General features: G+C 40.2%; 1 protein-coding gene across 5 annotated transcripts in view; it reads left to right on the top strand.

Annotated features, from left to right (window-relative positions):
• Nucleotides 1-1,886, top strand: part of hdac7a (histone deacetylase 7a) — a 222,547-nt gene extending 220,661 nt beyond the window's left edge. For 4 of the 5 annotated variants that reach the window (XM_057823103.1, XM_057823096.1, XM_057823113.1 and 1 more), the window contains exon 26: nt 654-1,884. In XM_057823103.1, coding sequence (XP_057679086.1) covers nt 654-696 — 43 coding nt within the window. In that variant the 3' untranslated portion in view covers nt 697-1,884. Of the gene's footprint in view, nt 1-653 lie in introns of all 5 variants that reach the window. The other variant, XM_057823122.1, reaches the window with a different exon arrangement.
• The last annotated feature ends 18,660 nt before the right edge of the window (nt 1,887-20,546 follow it).

Here is a 20,546-nt window from a genome sequence, read left to right as displayed (position 1 = left end):
TATTTATAAATCAGATGAAAAAGAAAGAAGTCTGATTATTATGTCGTCGTTCACTAGCTGTCTAGCTTTGGAAAAAGTAGACGCTTCGGAGTGAGGACAGCATAGACAGATTTAAATGACAGTAGAGTGAAATGCCCACTACAGTCCTTACGTACCGTATGTTGAATGTATATATCCATCTTATGTCTTATCTTTCCATTCCAACAAATTATTTTACAGAATATATATATAATTTACAGAAAAATATGGCATATTTTATAAATGGTTTGAATTGCGATTAATTGCGATTAATTACGATTAATTCATTTTTAAGCTGTAATTAACTCGATTAAAAATTTTAATCGTTTGACAGCCCTAATTAAAACTGTTCAAACCATTAGGACACTGATTCCTATTTTCTGTGTCTAAGCAGGTTTAAAAAAAAAATAATAATAATAATTTATATGGGAACCCCTCGTGCGATGAGGAAAAAAAAGACATCAAGAAGTGGGGGAAATCCTGTTTCACAATGATAACTCTCAGTGTAACAGCTTTCTTTTGCTCTTGCTTTTTATAAAGCATAAAGGAATGGGAGACGCCTCCTTGGCAGAGGTGATCAGATATGAAGCAGGGGAAAAAAAAGGCTAACCTCCAATTTTCTGCCTTCCTACTAGCCTTCCAGATGAGCCAATGGAACATGACAGCGGCACCATGTGACCAATAGCCTCGTTCAGCTCACCTTCGGGAACAACGCTGGCCACACCTGTAGCACTGGATCTCCAGTACTCCTCACGAGCATGACAGTAGGCGGCGAGGGCAACCGGTCTGCCTCACTGCCACACAGACACATAAACGTGGTATAAGCACCTCAACGCTGAGAAGCACTCAGCGGTAACCTTGTGAAACCTCACCAAAGAGCAATACAAGACGTTTTACGAACTTGACTGACAATGAATTGTGCCTTTTGTACCGCACAACAGCTCTGTGAATACACACACACATTATTGAAATGTTTCTCCTTCAGCACTATGTTGCAAATGCTGTCTTTCTTGCCTCAAGTTTGCCTTAATGTTCGGACCAAGAACCTCATCTAATTGAGGAATTTAGACCCCCTTTCACCCTTCCCTGCTTCATGCCACAAGCGGCAATAGAATTAAATGACTGACATCAGGTCGTAGCATGCACACAAGTACACGCAACTGTGGAGAAAATAAGGAACATTGTCTTTTAATAATGTTCTGAAAGCAATTTGACCACTAGGAGAGTATGAAGACACAAGAATAAGGGCAAAGGTCCTTAATGCTTCATTGCACTGTTCATTCCTTAATGTGAAGTATAGGAATTTCCAGAGCTCGGGGAAAAAAAACAATACTCCCACTAACATTTTTTTTTGTTTCTTTACCATGTAACTGAATGCTTCGTACATTTATCGTCAACTCTCAATTTCTTATGACTTCTTAATGACATCCATGGACCCAAATACTGTTGAACTTAATATCCCGTGAAAAATAGCCGCATGTTCTTTCACTGATGTAATGTTTCTATCCCATCACCATCTCTGTGTACCACTCTAATAGGTAACAGCAACCATGATGCACTTGAATACATCACCCAAGCAGAACTGCATACTTTTGGAAATAAAACCACGTGAGGATATATAAATCATAGGAGGAATGTGCGTTTTTGACTATACAGTGGTACCTCAACATACGATCTTTTCGGCATAAAATTTTACTCGCCATTTGTTTTTACCGTCCCTGACAAGTCTTGTCGCTTATCCATTTTGTAGAAACAATTGCTAATAACCTGACTTTTAATTATTCCATTAGTTTCAGAAGTGGCTCATATGAAAGCTAAGACCCTTCCAAATGATGTTGAATGTACAAAATTATATTTGTTTAATGAAGAAATAAAGGTCAAATTTTGGCAAAGGTTTTGTCGCCTACTGAAAGTAGTGTGAAAATTGAACAAAACATATACTTCAAATACAAAAATATGCTACAAAACATAAGCGAATTAAGTAGTGGTGCTGTGAGATCCAAATTTAATATTTTGTATGACTTCCATGGGCTTTGGCAAGGATTCATACGTTTTATTGATGAAGTCATCAGGAACATCAAAGAAAGCAGTCTTGCATGCCTCCCAGAGTTCATCCATATTCTTGTGTTTCATCTTCCATGCTTCCTCTTTCATCCTACCCCAGACATGCTCAATGATTTTCATGTCTGGTGACTGGTCTGGCCAGTCCTGGAGGATCTTGATCTTCTTTACCTTGAGGTAGTTTGAGTTAGAGATTGAAGTATGCGATGGAGCACCATCCTGCTGTAGAATTTGTCCCTTTTTATGGTTAGAAATGTAAGAGGCAGCCAAGATTTGTTGATATTTCAGACTTTTTATCTTGCCTTCCACCCTGCAGATCTCTCGCACCCCCCATACTGGATGTAACCCCAGACCATGATTTTGGTAATGATGTAACCACCAAACTTCACTGTTTTCTGAGTGAATCTCGGATCCATGTGGGCTCCAGTAGATCTCCTGCAATATTTGTGGCTACTGTGGTGTAATTCAATGGAAGATTCATCTGAAAAATCCACCTTTTGCCACTTTTCCAGCGTCCATCCTTTTGACAAGCTGTGGGCCTTGGCAAATGCCACACGGTCTTTTAATTGTCTGTACCCTGAGAGATAGTCTGAAATATCAACAAATCTTAGCTGCCTCTTACATTCCTAACCATAAAAAGGGACAAATTCTGCAGCAGGATAGTGCTAAATCGCATACTTCAATCTCTACCTCAAAGTTCCTCAAGGCAAAGACGATCAAGATTCTCCAGGACTGGCCAGACCAGTCACCAGACATGAACAGGATGAAAGCGGAAGCATGGAAGACGAAACCCAAGAATCTTGATGAACTCTGGGAGGCATGCAAGACTGCTTTCTTTGATGTTCCTGATGACTTCATCAATAAATTGTATGAATCCTTGCCGAAGCCCAAGGAAGTCATACAAAATATTAAAATTGGATCTCACAGCACCACTACTTAATTCGCTTATGTTATGTGACATATTTTTGTATTTGAAGTATATTTTTTGTTCAATTTTCACACCACTTTCTGTAGGCGACAAAACTTTTGCCAAAATTTAACCTTTATTTCTTCATTAAATGATGTCTTTTTTTCAGTGAAAATATATATTTTGTACATTCACCATCATTTGGGAGGGTCTTAGCTATGTGAGCCATTTCTGAAACCAATTGAATAATTAAAATTCAGGTTATTAGCAATTTTTTCTACAAAATGGATAAGCGACAAGACTTTTCGGTCGCACGGCAGATTTTCTTGAGAGAAATCAACGTGGGTTTCAACAATGTTAGTGCACGTGGTGAATAAAGGTAAAAGGTGAGGATTACCATGGAAATGATGGAAAAATGCCTGCAAAGCCAGTGTCAGTAAGATGCTCGGCCCTGATGCGGTTAAAGACATTGCTAAAGTCCCCGTCTAATAATTCTGTGCTTTTCAAGCCTATCTGCTATAAAACATTAAAACAGAGAGCGACTAAGAGCTGTTGAAGAGCTTCGTGTGTGTTTCTCTATTACTGCCATGATATCGGCTTTGTGTTCATCTAAACAAGTGACACACTGAGTCGATATAAATATTGAGAAGTTATTTTATGATCGAAAATACTGTACAGAAGGTAATTTTGGAACATTTTTGGTTGGGCTGTGCCATCTTATGAACCCCACGATTCGATTCGATTATGATTCAGGGGGCTACGATTCGTTTCTTGAACGATGATTACGGTATTGACGAAGATCACAGTTATCACGATTATTACAATTATCGATGCATCGTACATTACTAATTCATAAAGTAGACAATTTTTGTCCATTATTTGAAACATGCCCATAGAACAAAAAGCTGCCCTGAAGCTTTTTTTTTTTTTTTTTTTTTTTTTCCCCATTTCCCCCAAGAAAGTGCAAAAACACAAACCATTTTAAAGGGAGTACTTATTTCTCCCAACAATACAATAAAATTTACACAGGTGGAATAAATTCCACATTTTCTGGAAATTAAGCGTCTTTAGAAATAAGACTTCTTTTAATCAATATACCATATTTTTCGGACTATAAGCCGCTACTTTTTTCTCACCGTTTTTACCCTGCGGCTTTTATAAGGAAGCGGCTTATTTATGGATTAAAAAAACTTTTTTTTTTTTTTTTTTTTTTTTAATTATTTTTTTGCAAACGAGCTTCATATTTTCTTGTTAGAAATGGCAAAAAAAAAAAAAAAATCCTAATTAAACATGTTTTTAAAAGAATGGCTTGCCAAATTTTGCCACGACATAGCTCTTAACTGCTCCACGAGCACCATGAAGCTTGTCAGAAACTCGTCAGACTTATCCAAAAACTCATAATTTCATAGATGAATATGGCTCCATCTGGTACTATATGCGGCTATAAAAGAACAATTTTATATGGATGGGCTTCCTATATATGCTACGACAAGAGAACGTGATACTAGTGTCGATTAGCCGTTTTCAACTGACACTCAGAGGACTTTATTGCTACAGTATGCTAAGTATGCTACAACAAAGTTGCTATATAAGGGCTAGCGCTAGCTGTTAACTGTTTTTAAGAGGATTTCACCCACTTCAAGTTTAGAAGGCAAGGTAAAGTGGATCTTTGCAAATGTAGTGACCTGTTTTTTAAAGTTAGTTTGTTTTTAAGCACCCAGACAAAACAAATTTATGATGTTGATGCGTGTTCATCTGGTTAATAAATATATTATTATATATATATATATATTGCAGGGGTGCCAATACTTTTGGCCAGCAGTGTATATTAAAAGCTTGGCCAGCGAATCTTTGTTATTTTCCTGAAATGACATCTTTTAGAGCCAGATCCTCTGCTGAATGAGATGTCCAATTGAAATTTAATGTCTAGAGCAGGCTTTAGGGTCTGTCTTATTCCATGTACATTTCGAGTGACACACTTTTGTTATGACTGTTTCAACTGAAGGAACACGTTAAACAACCGAACTCTACAAGCATCAGCATTGAGTGGCGTCAACACAGAAGCAAACCACAAAATAGTTCAAATCTTCACTTCTTAGGGTGACCTACACATTAGTCCGCCACTGTCAGTGATGTACGATATTTAATGATGGACACACCCCTAATGTAGCATATCATAACAATGCATTTACACAGCACTCACATTGGTTAATATACGTTTTATATTGAATGTTTATGCACAGTCAGAAGAGGCCTGATTCTGATGTGAAAACATCTCATTCCATATATATATATTTTTGTAATTGTATCACTTGAATCACGCAATGCAAATGTAGATCAAGTCAGGGCAAGGTTCGTTTCAGTCCTCTGTCATACTTAAAGGGTATTACAACACCTGGGGAAATGCTAATATTTCTTCATTTATCCATAAACGCATGCCTTTTGGATTCATATCATGCCACTTCGTCTAATTACATCGCAACACCAAGAAAATGATAGAAATTTGGATCGATTGTCAAGCTAAAACGACTGGCGCCCGAGATCCCAGAAATCTAGCATATTGTGTGCGTGACGTCACAACAAGGAAACACAGTGCTTAGTACTGAATGGCGGCATACTGAATTAGCCCTCTTAGCACGGACAAACTTTACTCATTGTCTGCCTAGTCCAGCTCTTTTTCTCGCGTTCGGGAACTCATGGGTACTACATTGCGACAAATGGCTATTTGTACACCACATAGCATGACAGGTTTGAACCATTTTAGCGATTTTTTGATAAAACACGAACGCAACTCTCGTCAATGAACAACGATGGTACCTCCCTCGACCTTTTGTTTCCTTGCTGTGACGTCAAAGCCCCATTCGGTTGTTTCCGGAATACTTTTCGATCTATTTTCGATAATTGCTCATGAATTTGATTTATTTTTTTGTTAACTTTCTTAATATTTGTTATCTTGTCACATAACGGTTCTATTGATATCTCACAGCCCCTTAGTATTATAATACCCTTTAAAATCAAAACTATATATGATGACCAATGACCAAAACCATTATTATGATACGGTTTTATTCTTTTATACAAACACGGTGGGATAAAATGCTCTTATGTATCCCCACCCTAGTTTTAAACTAATAACTGTATGTGTGGTATCCATGAAGTAAATGTGTGTGTGCACGTGTACTCATACTGTACTTGCAATACTGTTGTGTGTGTGTGTGATCATAAAAGCCCAAGTGGCACGTTTGTCGTCTTATGCAAAGGCCAGTCAGGCTTTCCTCTTCTTAAATGCCTCTATTGCTGAGGTTGTGTGTATTCGCTTTAAAGAAAAAAACACTGTAAATAGAATTCCCAAAGACCAAAATACACATTAGCCACGTGCCTTGTTGCATTGAGTAGGTGTATGCGTATTGGTAACTCTTCTTAACTAACTGGACTGGCAGTAATACTGTTGAAATGGATTTGATGCTATTCTTTTCTAATGACTTATACTGTATGTGTTATATTCCAGTTTCTTACCATATGTATAGAAAGATTTTCTATTTTGTACTTTTGTCTTTTCCTCCTGATTAAAAAAGATACTTTTTGAAAACAAAGACCTTGTTTAATGTTTTCTTTCCAAGAATGTAAAGCTGCATGAAATAAAATGAACTAATAGAAACAATATAAATTCAAGCAGAGTTGTCAGATAATGACTTTTTAACCTATATCCCATATATAACTCCAAAAATACCAATATATGCGGTCGTAGACTTAACATATTATGGCAAATTGTATTATGATGCCACACTGGATGCTTTACTAATGATAAGGCTTGCATCATCGTTTGAAGACATCTAATGGTCAATATGAATAACTGCTATGCTAATCCATTGATTTTACTATCAGTTGAGGAGATCCTCCTACAGACATTGCGCCACGGCTTCCTCTAGGGGGCCAAGCCAAGCAGAGCGTCGTGGAAGTTTTCACTGCGATAAACTCATACGCGCTGCGTTCTAACGCCGAATTTAGGTGGAAACAGGATGAAATTTATAGTGCATACAAGCAGGCAGGAGTGTCTGATGAGTGATTTGGTTGAGGATTCAAGGTACAGTGGGGCAAGTAAGTATTTAGTCAACCACTAATTGTGCAAGTTCTCCCACTTGAAAATATTAGAGAGGCCTGTAATTGTCAACATGGGTAAACCTCAACCATGAGAAACAGAATGTGGAAAAAAAAACAGAAAATCACATTGTTTGATTTTTTTAAAGAATTTATTTGCAAATCATGGTGGAAAATAAGTATTTGGTCAATACCAAAAGTTCATCTCAATACTTTATGTACCCTTTGTTGGCAATAACAGAGGCCAAACGTTTTCTGTAACTCTTCACAAGCTTTTCACACACTGTTGCTGGTATTTTGGCCCATTCCTCCATGCAGATCTTCTCTAAACAGTGATGTTTTGGGGCTGTCGTTGGGCAACATGGACTTTCAACTCCCTCCTCACCCCGTGGCGTCAAAATGATAACAAGACCGGGGAGCAAAAATCCCAGAACCACACGGGGGGACCTAGTGAATGACCTACAGAGAGCTGGGACCACAGTGACAAAGGCTACTATCGGTAACAGAATGCGCCGCCAGGGACTCAAATCCTGCACTGCCAGACGTGTCCCACTGCTGAAGAAAGTACACGTCCAGGCCCGTCTGCGGTTTGCTAGAAGGCATTTGGATGATCCAGAAGAGGACTGGGAGAATGTGTTATGGTCAGATGAAACCAAAATAGAACTTTTTGGTAGAAACACAGGTTCTGTTGTTTGGAGGAAATGGAATACTGAATTGCACCATACCCATTGTGAAGCATGGGGGTGGAAACCTCATGCTTTGGGGCTGTTTTTCTGCAAAGGGACCAGGACGACTGATCTGTGTAAAGGAAAGAATGAATGGGGCCATGTATCGAGAGATTTTGAGTGAATATCTCCTTTCATCAGCAAGGGCATTGAAGATGAGACGTGGCTGGGTCTTTCAGCATGACAACGATCCCAAACACACAGCCAGGGCAACAAAGGAGTGGCTTCGTAAGAAGCATTTCAAGGTCCTGGAGTGGCCTATCCAGTCTCCAGGTCTCAACCCCATAGAAAATCTGCGGAGGGAGTTGAAAGTCCGTGTTGCCCAACGACAGCCCCAAAACATCACTGCTCTAGACGAGATCTGCATGGAGAAATGGGCCAAAATACCAGCAACAGTGTGTGAAAAGCTTTTGAAGATTTACAGAAAACGTTTGGCCTCCGTTATTGCCAACAAAGGGTACATATCAAAGTATTGAGATGAACTTTTGGTATTGACCAAATACTTATTTTCCCCCATGATTTGTAAATAAATTCTTTAAAAATCAAACAATGTGATTTTCGTTTTTTTTCCGCACATTTTGTCTCTAATGGTTGAGGCTTACCCATGTTGACAATTACAGGCCTCTCTAATATTTTCAAGTGGGAGAACTTGCACAATTAGTGGTTGACTAAATACTTATTTGCCCCACTGTAATTGTTATACAAAATAGCACTTTAAAGCGTTGTGAATACAATGAAAGGAATGGAAAAAATTAGCGCAACTTTAGCTTGAAATATTTACGTAAAATGAATCATAACTGCCCGTTTTATGTTCATATCTATAGAAATTCCAGGATTTACGCATTTATTCATAAGCATTTTCAACTTGAAAAGCTCTTTTAATGGTAGCCATGTTGGATTTGGTATTCATACACAATAGTGTTACTTTATATTTTTTAAAAATCAGGTAATTTTCTGCCAACTACCTGTTTATTGCCCCCCCCACCCCCCCACCCCCCCAAAAAAAAAACAAAAACTAGTAATTTAGACATTTCTTTGTCCATACAAAAAAGAATTGGCTTTCATGTGTTTTATTTAACATTTCACAAGTATAGATAGCCATATAGCTGGCAAAACATACTGAGGCAATAGTGACATCGGAATTTGACCTAAATAAGTTGTAATTGTATATGGCGGAAAACACAGACAAGGCTGAAAAAGCAGTTTCTGCTCTTGCACCCCGCTTTAAAATAAACTGCTGTATTTTAAGTCAAAAGAATTTTGTTGTTTGATGGAATAATATGTCTATATGCTGCCATAGCAGTTTCATTTAAGCCCCCGAACTTTTTAATTTGTCCGTTTTACCCTCGAGACCCCCGTTTACAGACACCGCGCAACCGCTTTTGTTTCAGCCCAGCGACAAAAAGAAGGTAAGTAATTATTATTCGAAATTTCTATCATTTTTAGCTTAGAATCATTAATTGATGTCTAATATTAAAAAAAAAAAAAAAAAGATTCACTTTCATATTTTAGACGTTGAGTATTAAGTTTCTGATGGCAAAAACATCAAAATTGCACAAAATAAAAAAAAATTTAAGTCACTTTTTCGGGCAAAAACTTACATAAACTTAAAAATACATTTTAAATATTGCTAATGATCCTGAAATTATCGGTGATTATCTCTGCATTTGGTGATTTTTGTGCATCTAGTGTAAAATCTGAGAATTTTATAGTTTTGTTATATAAAAAATAATCAGGATTTTATTCGGGCATGACTTTGAATTTTTTTATGCTGCTGCTCAGACTTATTAATGCCTATGGGAGGTGCCTTTTTTGGTTTTAGGTCGCTAGCGGCTTTGCTTTTGAAAATATTTGAATTTTAAGTTTTTGAAAATAGGAACCCTACGGAGCGGCCCCGTGCCCCATTTCCCGTCAACAGATAGTGAAGTCTATGGCTAAGCTGTGACCAGCCCTTGTACAAAGGCAAAGGCTTCTACAGTCACTTTGAAGGCAACATGCGATCCGATGTCGCTATTATCCCATATCATTTTAAAATGCATTTATTACCCGATAAATCGGACAACTATCCTAAATTCAATGGGGCTTACTGAGGGAAACCACATTTTGAAGAAGGTGGGACAAGTGGATTAGACTCTGGCAAGATACTTTTTTGGGTATTTTTTTGTTTGTTTTTTTTTTTTTTTGTTTTTAACCTGTAGATGCATAAGTGGGTCAAAAATGACCCGGTGAGGTTGTTTTCTTGAAATATCTTCGAAATGAAAAATTGTAATCAATTCATATTCCAGGCAGAGGTTGCGCTAGACATTTTCGTTGTCTGTCATTTTGACTGACAGGGTCATAAAAATCCGGTCATAGTCTATTTTTACCCGTCACTTAAATTTTTAAAATGATAATGATGACATATTCAATAGTATTTAGTTTTCATTCATTTTTAATTAATATTGTAACGCTTGCTTGGCGGCGAAAAATTAGACACGGAAGTCGTGGTATTTTTCTCCCTTTTTACTCTGCTTACCGCCAACAACTCCGCCCCCAAAGAAAAGGAGGCAACGATATAGACCCCAATCACCAACGTCACACAATGATCTTAATTGTGGTTGTCAGCCCAAAATCTTCTAAATATATATTAAATGCATCTTACCAGATATAAAATGACTACTACATAGTCTGTGGTGATCGTTTGGTGCCCAGATTTCTTGTCGAATTACAGCAGTCCATCTCGCTCTCATCTTCGCGTCTCTCAGAATACGGTAGAACTTCAAGTCTCTCCGTCTATCTTCTCTGTTACAGCAACCAACCGCCACACACGCCTTCACCATTTTGATTATTAATATTAACGAGCAGAAAAACACGCCGTAATAGGAGGCATGTACGTAGCGGTAATGTATAAACATGACGGGCTGACACACAATATGGCGGCTCCGGTCAGGGGGGCGGAGTTGTGATGTCATGTGATTGGGGTCTATACGCAGGCGGCAATCTTGTCCATCAATTGGATGACGCGCTGGCACACCGGGTGCACCAATAAGAACCTCGCGTTGATGTGTCAATCACGGTGCCGCCGCCAGACCCCGGTTACGCTACAATATTCTGACAGAATAGCCAACGACGTCATGCATTAAGAGAGACAATAGCCAATTAATATGCTAACTCGCCACCCTGTGGTCTGGGGTGTGAATTGCAACCTGTCAAAATGACTGACAGACTTCAGTTTTTTCCGTCACCGTTTTAAAAAACCGGTCAACGACGGAAAATTTCCGGTTAACGCGACCCCTGATTCCAGGTATTCCTCAAAAAACATGTTTTTGATATAATGCCATTCAAATTTTTGATGAACTTTTTATACATTTGAAGAAATTGTCATTTTTGTATTACTACCCTAAGCTTCCACAAGTGGGTCAAAAAAGACCCACATGCATTTTCTATGGAATCCAATGGGAATCTTTCATTCTTATCAACTTTGGCTGTCAGGAATAAATTTACCGTGGACCACACAGACTACCGGTAGGTATGTAAAAAGTGACATCCCTTAAGATTATTTTACACAGCAAGAGCTGATATGTGTACTGTAAGTATTATGTCCATATAATAATTTGTGTGTGTGTCTTTCATGACTCTTTATTCTTATTTATCAACAAATTAACCTACTTCATAACTAGCTAGCTAACTAAGGCTAGGTTCATATCGCAGATCCTAATGCACAATTCTGTTTTTTTGTCATATCTATTTTTTGGGCGTACCCGTTCATTCTACCTTTGTCCATTGAGCCTGTTCAAGTATCACACATGCGCTCTGATTCGCAGTCCGAGATGCGCTGAGCAAACTGGCCCGCATGCGCAGGAGCATTGGAGCAGAGAGAAAACCGAGCATTGTCAGGCTTATTCTCAACCCATTTTATTTTTTTATGACTGTTGTCAAGCCCGCTCCTTCCCCGAAAGGCGCGTTCAAGCTAGGCGCTAACGCTAATGCACAGCTGCAGCGCTACCGTCGCACCCTCTCTCTCTCGCTCTTTGCTGATGTTAATTGCTGCATGAATTCCATTTTTGGGGACTTGACAGTTCGGACCGCAGCCACATTCTGGAAAAATGTGACCCGGATGGGATTGTAACCACATACGAAAGTGACCTGGATCGAAACACAAAAAAATTGGATTTGTGCTAGATTTACAGCTAAAATGGTCCTACAGATGTTGGATGATGGAGAGGCAGTGACGGGGTTGGACTCAAGTGTCCGAAATTTCTGATGATGAGGACCTAGACTATTGTCCAGGTGGCAGTGGCAGTTGTCCACCTGGAAATCCAACTGAACAGGATCAATCTGACTCATAAGATTCCACTTATGTGTTCTCTGAAGAAGAAAGTGTCCAAATAATGGCCAATAGAATGAGTTGGTAGGGCACTTACTAGAGAGAATTACCTTCCACCCAGGGCAGAACACAGAGCCACAATATCCTCAGAAATCGGCCAGGGCATCCACAAAGGCTTAGCACCGCTGTCTCACCAAAAAGATGCATGGGAGCTCTTCATCATTGATGATAAAATACAAGGAAGGATGAAGTCTATTCCTGTTTTTTTTTTTTTTTTTTTTTTTAATGTTAATTGAATCATAAAGATATTTCAAACATGAAATCATTCTTGTGTGGCCCTAAATATCATACTAATTAATATACAAGTGATTATTCTTCACCAAAATGGCATAAAAACACATTGGTTCTAATAAGGGTAATTTCTGACCCACTTATGGAAGAGTGTCGGGTCCAGTAACTTGTGCATCTAAGGGTTAACGTGGGAGAAAACTAGATAGGCCAGAGAAAATCCGCACAAGTACATGCAAAGCCCACAGAATGCTGGTCCCAAGATTCAAAATCAAACCTAAGAACGAGGAAGCTGTCATGCTAACATTAGCACATCTTGCCTCCCACAGCAAGAATCTACCTAAATACAAAGCCCTCCTTCATAAATATGCATTTGAAGAATGATAAGATATCAGTTCAATTTCCATAATTTGGTCAGTTTTCCCACTTAACGATTTTGTACTTAACAAAGGAGTGCCTGTGTCTTTTAAGTCAAACAATTTAAAAGGCTCCAAACAGGCTATAAATACCCTCAGCGCACATAATTGCACACCTAGCATGTTCTTTTAGGCCGTATTAAGTTTTCCTGACTGACCAGGCGTGCAGCCCTCATTAAATGAAATGGGAGGAGGATGTGAGACTGTGTTTAACAAGAAGGTAGATCGAGACAAAGAAGGCGGGGTGCCTGTATTAATGAACGTTGCAACATTATCAGTTTACCGTTGTGATGAAATAACCCATGAATGTTTTGAACTGATCTTTATTGTCAGGTCACTCAGATTCTGAACAAGGTAAAGTATGTACAGATATGTCAATTTTAAGTGTAAACCCCACCAAAATTGGCCTCTTTAAAATGTATCCTGCTTTTCCAATTTTTCAGAATATAAATTGCGCAAATGCACAATGAAGAGGGTCAAGTGACACTGGAATATAAGTCGCATTTTAGGGACATTAATTTTATTTACTCAGATACCAACACAAACATTAAACGTTATATTAAAGTGGAGAACAACAGTGACCTATACTACGAAGCCAGTTTTCTAGCTTAGCAGGGTAACTTCGAGACTAACTTCATCACGTGCGACCTAAGTTCGCAGCTAAGCGAGACTACGAAAGGTGGATATGTTGGAACCGAGAAGTGTTGCCATGGCAACTCACGCCACACGCCAAACCTGGTCGTCTCAGAGTTAGATCTTGCTTAACCCCAGAATTCTAATTAACCACGCTATAATTAAACAGCAGTCCTCCGCGGACGTGTCCTCCTGACAATGACAGCGTACCTGGACGACCCATACGACATTGGCGCGCGGATTGTGAGGGGCTCTCCTCGGAGGGCACGGGTTTTTGGAGACCGCCAGAATCCGCTGGCGTACCCGGAAGATGTTCTCCATGAAAGATTTTCAGCTGAGGGAATTCTTTACCTGTGCCAACTCATCGAGGCGGACGTCACTATAATGTAACCCGCCGAAGTCAGGCCCTCACAAACGGGCAGATTATGTGCCACTCCGTGCGCTCTTTCGCCAGGGACAATATATGCATTCCAATGGTGATGCTGAATATCTGCGTAAGAACACTATGCCGTGCGATTCGAAGTGGGGTATGGAAACGCTTCAAATTGATCGTTGAAATTGCTGAATGTAAACGAATGCGGAGCTTTGCTCTCATATACAAGAAATATATTTAACGGACTTTTCCAGCGTTATTTCGTTGTGTAAATGAGTTAATAATAATCATAGAAATATGTAGACTATTTAAACATTGAGAAAACTTGCGTTTTTTCTGCCAACTCGAAGAGATTAAATTAAATGTCAAATCCACTGATAGGACAGACGCACAAATATAAAAGATATAAATGTTTATTGAATACTCATCTTACAGTCTTGTTTAACTGTGAAAATTCGTTACAAAAGACGGGCTTTAATTCACGCAACAACGCATGGCATCCCCGCATTTCCTTCTTCTCCTGAGTCCTCACAAAGATAACATAAAATTTTGGAGGGGGGGGGTTGGGTCGGGCTCGGGCCTGCAAATCAAGTTAATTGATCGGGCTCGGGTCGGGTCGGGCTTGATTTTTTAGGCCCAAACTAAGGGGGGAAAAAAAGGACATACGTATTCATACAGTCAATGGGACTAAACATACAATTATCCTGCTTCATGTGGTGATGCGCAATAAATTATTTCTCACTGTTAACGTACCAAATCTTATTTTATTGTCCTGACAGCAGGCTTTATTTCTTTGTATGGACATAAGTAAACTGGCATATTGACGCATTCACAAATCACACGATCTGTAAATTCGCTGTCAACAGACCCGTCGCGCTCTACTCGCTGAAACGGTGTTCGATTTCACGGTGAGGGTGGATTTTAATTCCTCATAACCAGACCCGGCTGCAGAAAGAAATTACAGGGGGGGCATTACATTTTTTTTGGGGTGCACACTTCTTCAATGTAAATTTAGCCGTAACAGTGGCGTTTTTACCCGTTATATTTTCTGATGATAGTGTCAGTCAGTGAAACTGCAGGAGGTGGCAGCGCTATCCCTTCATGTTGACTTTCGGCCGCGTCTTTGTCATGGCTTGAGTTCGTCTTTAGTTTTTTGAAAAAAAAAAACACGGATGTCCATTCCAATTTGAATTAGCAACGGAGGAGCCGCTCAATCGCCATTTCTGTAACCGGAGCAATCCCTATCCAATCGCAGTACACAATGGCCGGCTACTCAGCCCGCCCCCCTTATCTGTGATTGGCTAGAAATTGCCTACATTCGCTGCTCTGATTGTGACGACAGATCAAGATAGGATGACTAGAGCAGAGTTTTTCAACCTTTTCTGAGTCACGGGACATTTTTGCGTTGGAAAAAATCTCGCGGCACACCACACCAAAATGTTCCAAAATTACTTTCTGTATAGTATATTTAATTATAAAATAATTTCTCAGTATTTATACTTACTCAGTGTGAAACGTTTAGCAATTAGGCTTGAAAAACTATCAGACAGAGGACTTGAGCAATGCATTTAAGCACATCAGGGCTGGTCGTCTCGCTGACAATGGCTTTGCAGACAGGTAGTATTAACGTCTCTGCCACAGTTTGGGACTTTTGGGATTTAGCAACAAAGTAACTGGCTTTCAGGGCGTTCTTATTTACCTTTGTAGTTTTCCTCAAAAAAGTTGGCCATTTCTCTGTGTTTTCACGAAGGCGTACAAAATAATCCATTTGGAGATGAGTTTAAACTTGTATGGCGCCATGGCGCTAGATAGCCGCTCGTGTCGCGTTCAAGAACTGCTCGGATTTCTAGGTATCTCTCACCTAGCTGTCCTCGATAATGTGTTGGAATAAAACAAAGAGGGAGGATTAACGGTCGTCACATATGGATAAAATGGAAAGGACACTTTTGTATATATCGACACTTGAGGAGTCAAATAATGAACAGTAGAAGTGCTGGGGTCCACATTGTTACGGAGAGCAAGGTGGCTGACGGCTAGAAATCCGAGTAGTCCTTGAACGCAACACGACTCATCTGCACACAACCGAGAACTTTTTCCACATTCCTTCCTTCCTACTGCAACTTTGCCCGACGATGTTAAAAAAAAGCGACATTGGATAATTTCTCGCTGCGGCGGCACAATCGGTTGAAAAACACTGGAATATAGGGTTCATTCTCCCCGTGTGTGTGTGTTTTTGTGGAAGATTAAAAAAAAAATAAAAAGTTACACAGTACAGTTTAATCGAGCTAGGGCGGGCACAGCCGTCCCTCAGGGCGGGCACGGCCCCCTAATGCCCGCCCATGCCGCCGGGTCTGCCGCCCCCTTTTATGTGAACGCACAGTAACTCTGACTGGGTTGACACAGGTTCGACTAATCAACCTCATAACCAGCGTCGTAGCACCGACTGACCACAAACTAGACAACCAGGTTTTGTCAACTCTGGTTACCCGCTGGTAAACTGGATTACTTCTGGGGAGGTTGAACTCAGTTCGTAGTATAGGCCACAGGTTAATAGGTATCTGTAAAGCATAACCTGTTTACAAATCTCTTGATCTCACTCCAAATGACGACTAAAATCAGTTTTCCTCAACAGCAGGGGTTGGGAACCTATGGCTTGCGAGCCATATTTGGCTCTTTTGACGGCCGCATCTGGCTCGCAGACAAATCTAGTTATAAAAAAAAACAAACAAACAAACAAACAAAAAAAACTTTGTTATACTCCTTTGCGCATTGCGCAAAACGCCGTCGATCCCGGGCAACTAGAACGCCAGTTCGTAGTTATTTTAGTGGGAAAGTGGCTAACATACATGTCGTTGCGTCTGTCTGTCTGTCTGTCTGTCGCATTGGCAACGCAGATTAGGCAGACACTGATCGAGTGGGGGTCGCCATATTTTGCTGTCAAAAAGAGTGGCCGATGTGCGCATGTGCGTAGTAATTTTCCCACGGTTTTAGTTTCGTTTTCCATGCTAATTTTAGAAACCCTTTTGAGATGATGGCAAAAAGAAAAAAAGACGAGGAGTATCGTACTTTTCAGCAGGAATGGACGAAGGAATTTGCCTTTGCGGAGAGCGCAGGTTCTGCGGTGTGTCTAACATGCAATCATAAAATTGCATCTATAAAAAGGTCAAATATAAAGCGGCACTTCGACACCCGCCATACTACATTTGCATCGAAATATCCGGCGGGGGACAACAGGAAGAAAGCATGTCAAGAGCTTCTTACAAGAGTGCGAGCTAGTCAGTAGCAACTCCGTGTTTGGACCAAACAAGATGACTGGAATTTGGCTAGCTTTGCTGGCGCTTTAGCAATTGTGAGGAACGGGAAGCCATTCACAGATGGGGAGTACGCCAAAGCATTCATGCTTGATGTTGCCAATGAACTTTTTGATGACTTTTCGAATAAAGACAAGATTATTAAATGGATAAAAAACATGCCCCTGTCGGCAAGAACTGTTCACGAACGTACCATCATGATGCCTGCATGACGCTTAACCTCATCAAGTATCAACCAGACTACAAAGCCATCAGCAACACCATGGAGCACCAGAAGTCGCATTAATGGTGAGAAATACTCATCATTCATTAGCAACAGCATAACAATGTTATTAAAAAGAATTCAGAGACATGGGCTACGTTCATACTACAGGTCTTAATGCACGAATCCGATTTTTTGTCATATCCGTTTTTTTGGCGTGCCCGTTCAGACTGCCTTTATCCATTGAGACTGTTCAAGTATTACGCTTGCGCACTAATTCGCAGTCCGACACCCGCTAAGCAAGAAGACCCGCATGCGCAGAACCATCAAAACAAATGACAGACGTCATCCGTCATTCCAGGGATATCATATTTTCCTTTTCAAAAGGTGGACACAAATAACAGACATAAACTAGGCCTGCAAGCAGGACTGAACGGGCCCTCGCAATCTAGCGCAACTCGGACAGTGTGCAGGTAAGGGTGGTGGCAGATCGTCCTCTCTAATCATCTCATTAGAACCTAACATGCTCGAAAGTCGCCTCTTTACATTCACACACCTAAGAGATAAAAACCCCTATTGGAGAGAGTACTACAAAAAAGGAGCGAATAAAGGGTTGTCACGGCAACAGACAGAGACATGTGGACATGGGCCGTAAAATAAGTATTTCAAAAGGTCTTGAAACTACAATGATCAACCTGAAAAGACCTGGACATATATTAGAAAAATGAGTGACTTTCTATTGCCGCTAGTTGGCGCTGTAGGGTTGATGCAAATGACCCCTACAGGACCCTTCAGAGTATGACTCAACAAGCACGAGATGTTTGGCGCAGATACGTTGTAGAAGTTATGACCGTTCAAAACTTGTGGTGAGACGAAATGGCTTCAGTCATTTTCACTTCTCCTGTTGGACTCTTCTGCTTCAACCAAACCTCAGTATTTTTCATCAGGCACCTGAACACATGTCTTATGGCTCCCCTGATGCAGGTTTCAGGAGAATATATTTTTTTCCTTGGAGGAGGAGCCTGTTTAGTAAAAAAAAGGCATTTCCTGTTCCCACTAGGGGGCGCTAGGCCTAATGGGTAATGTTTCAATGCACTCATGTTAAGGGTGGGATCCAGCACATACATGCCAGATATGAAAAAGATTGAACGTTGTGTCAAGGAGCTATTAGTCTTTTACTGAATTTGTCATTTTGCCGAAAAACTGGCCGACTTTGGCACCACGCCCAGGTCAGACCCATGAATGAAAACGCACCATTCTGAAAATTGTAGATCTCCTATATCTCCTGAATAGTCTCACCAATTTTGAAGATGATCCAACTAACTCCCTCTGTGACAAGGTCTCAAATGTGCACCCTGTTAATTGATAAAAAATTCACATTCGATCCAAAATACCCGATTTCCTGTTGGGTTTGGAATATGGGTTCAGAGACTTTTTGGAGCAGTTTTGCACAAGGTATTGACTCCCCAAATTTCATTTCTCTACGTTAAAAAAACCTAATAGGAAACGCCTTTTTGAAAAATTCAAGGGGGCGCCACTGAGCCCTTTTGTTACATTTTTTTGTAACGTCACAAGATTATCGAAATACACGCAAAGCCGCATGCATATGCAGAATTTGGTGAGTTTTCGTGCATGTTCGGGCCTCCAAATGTAAACTGTACTACAAATGGATAAAAATTTCACATTAGATCCAAAATACCCGATTTTCTGTTGGATTTGGAAAATGGGTGCAAGAGACTTTTTGGAGCAGTTTTGCATAAGGTATGGACTCCCCAAATTTCATTGCTCTACGTTGAAAAAACCCAATAGGAAAGGCCTTTTTTAAAACTCTTTTCTGTCGCCACTAGTTGGCACTGTAGAGTTGATGCAAATGACCCCTACAAGACCCTTCAGGGTATGACTCTCAACAAGCACGGGAAGTTTGGCACAGATATGTTGTTTATCTGCTGAGTTATGACTGTTCAAAGTTTTTTGCGTGACAAATTGTTGACGGTCATTTTCACTTTCCTGTTTGGACCCCTCCGCCTCAACAAAACCTCAATATTTTTCATCAGGCACCTGAACACAGGTCTTAAGGCTCCCCTCATGCAGGTTTGAGGTCAACAGATTTTTTTCCCTTGGAGGAGGAACCTGTCTCGTAAAAAAAGGCATTTCCTGTTCTCACTAGAGGGCGCTAGGCCTAATGGGTAATATTTCAATGCACTCGTGTTAAGGGTGGGATACCGCACATACATGACAAATATGAAAAAGATTGAACGTTGTGTCAAGGAACTATTAGTCATTTACTGAATTTGTCATTTTGCCGAAAAAATGGCCGACTTTGGCACCACGCCCAGGTCAGACCCGTGAATGAAAACACACCATTTTAAAAACTTAAGATCTCATATGTCTCCTGAACAGTCTCACTAATTTTGAAGATGATCCAACTAACTCCCTCGGCGAAAAGGTCTCAAATGTGCACCCTGTAAATCGATAAAAATTTCATATTTGATCCAAAATAACCGATTTCCTGTTGGGTTTGGAATATGGGTGTAAATGCTTTTTTGGAGCGGTTTTGGACAAGGTATACCCCCCAAATTTCATTGCTCTACGCTGACAGACCCTAATGTTATAGGCCAATTTTAAAATTTCAAGGGGGCGCCACTGAGCCATTTTGTTATATTTTTTTGCAACGTTGCAAAATTATCGAAATTTACAATTTTCCGCACGTATGTGCAAATTTTGGTGACTTTTCGTGCATGTTCAGGCCTCCGAATTGGCCGTTTTCATTTGCCCTGAAAAAAAAAAAAAAAAAAAATCCTTTGCAAAACAATAGGGCCTTCGCACGCCTAGTGCTCGGGCCCTAATAATCCCCGTTTAGGCAAATATTCAAAGTTTATATGGATCGATAGCATGCACGCACTGTCCGTGCACATCACACACACATACGGGCAGTTTGTCCCGACTCTCGGCCGTGGAGGCAATGTTGAAATATTGCTCACTTGGAACAGAGAGAAAACTGAGCATTCTCAGGCTTATCCTCAACCCATTTTTATTTTTTATGACTGTTGTCAAGCTCAGCTCTTCCTCAAAAGCCGTGTTCACTGCAAGCTAGGTGCTAATAACACACAGGTGCATCGCTACGGTAACGACTCTCTCGCTATTTGATGACGTAATTGCTGCATTAAATCCGATTTGCGGGACTGGACAGTACAGACCGCCGCGACAG

The sequence above is a fragment of the Corythoichthys intestinalis genome, chromosome 2 (genome assembly GCF_030265065.1).
Source record: "Corythoichthys intestinalis isolate RoL2023-P3 chromosome 2, ASM3026506v1, whole genome shotgun sequence".
In the NCBI taxonomy this organism is placed as follows: domain Eukaryota; kingdom Metazoa; phylum Chordata; class Actinopteri; order Syngnathiformes; family Syngnathidae; genus Corythoichthys; species Corythoichthys intestinalis.
This window is presented reverse-complemented; position numbering and strand designations above follow the sequence as displayed.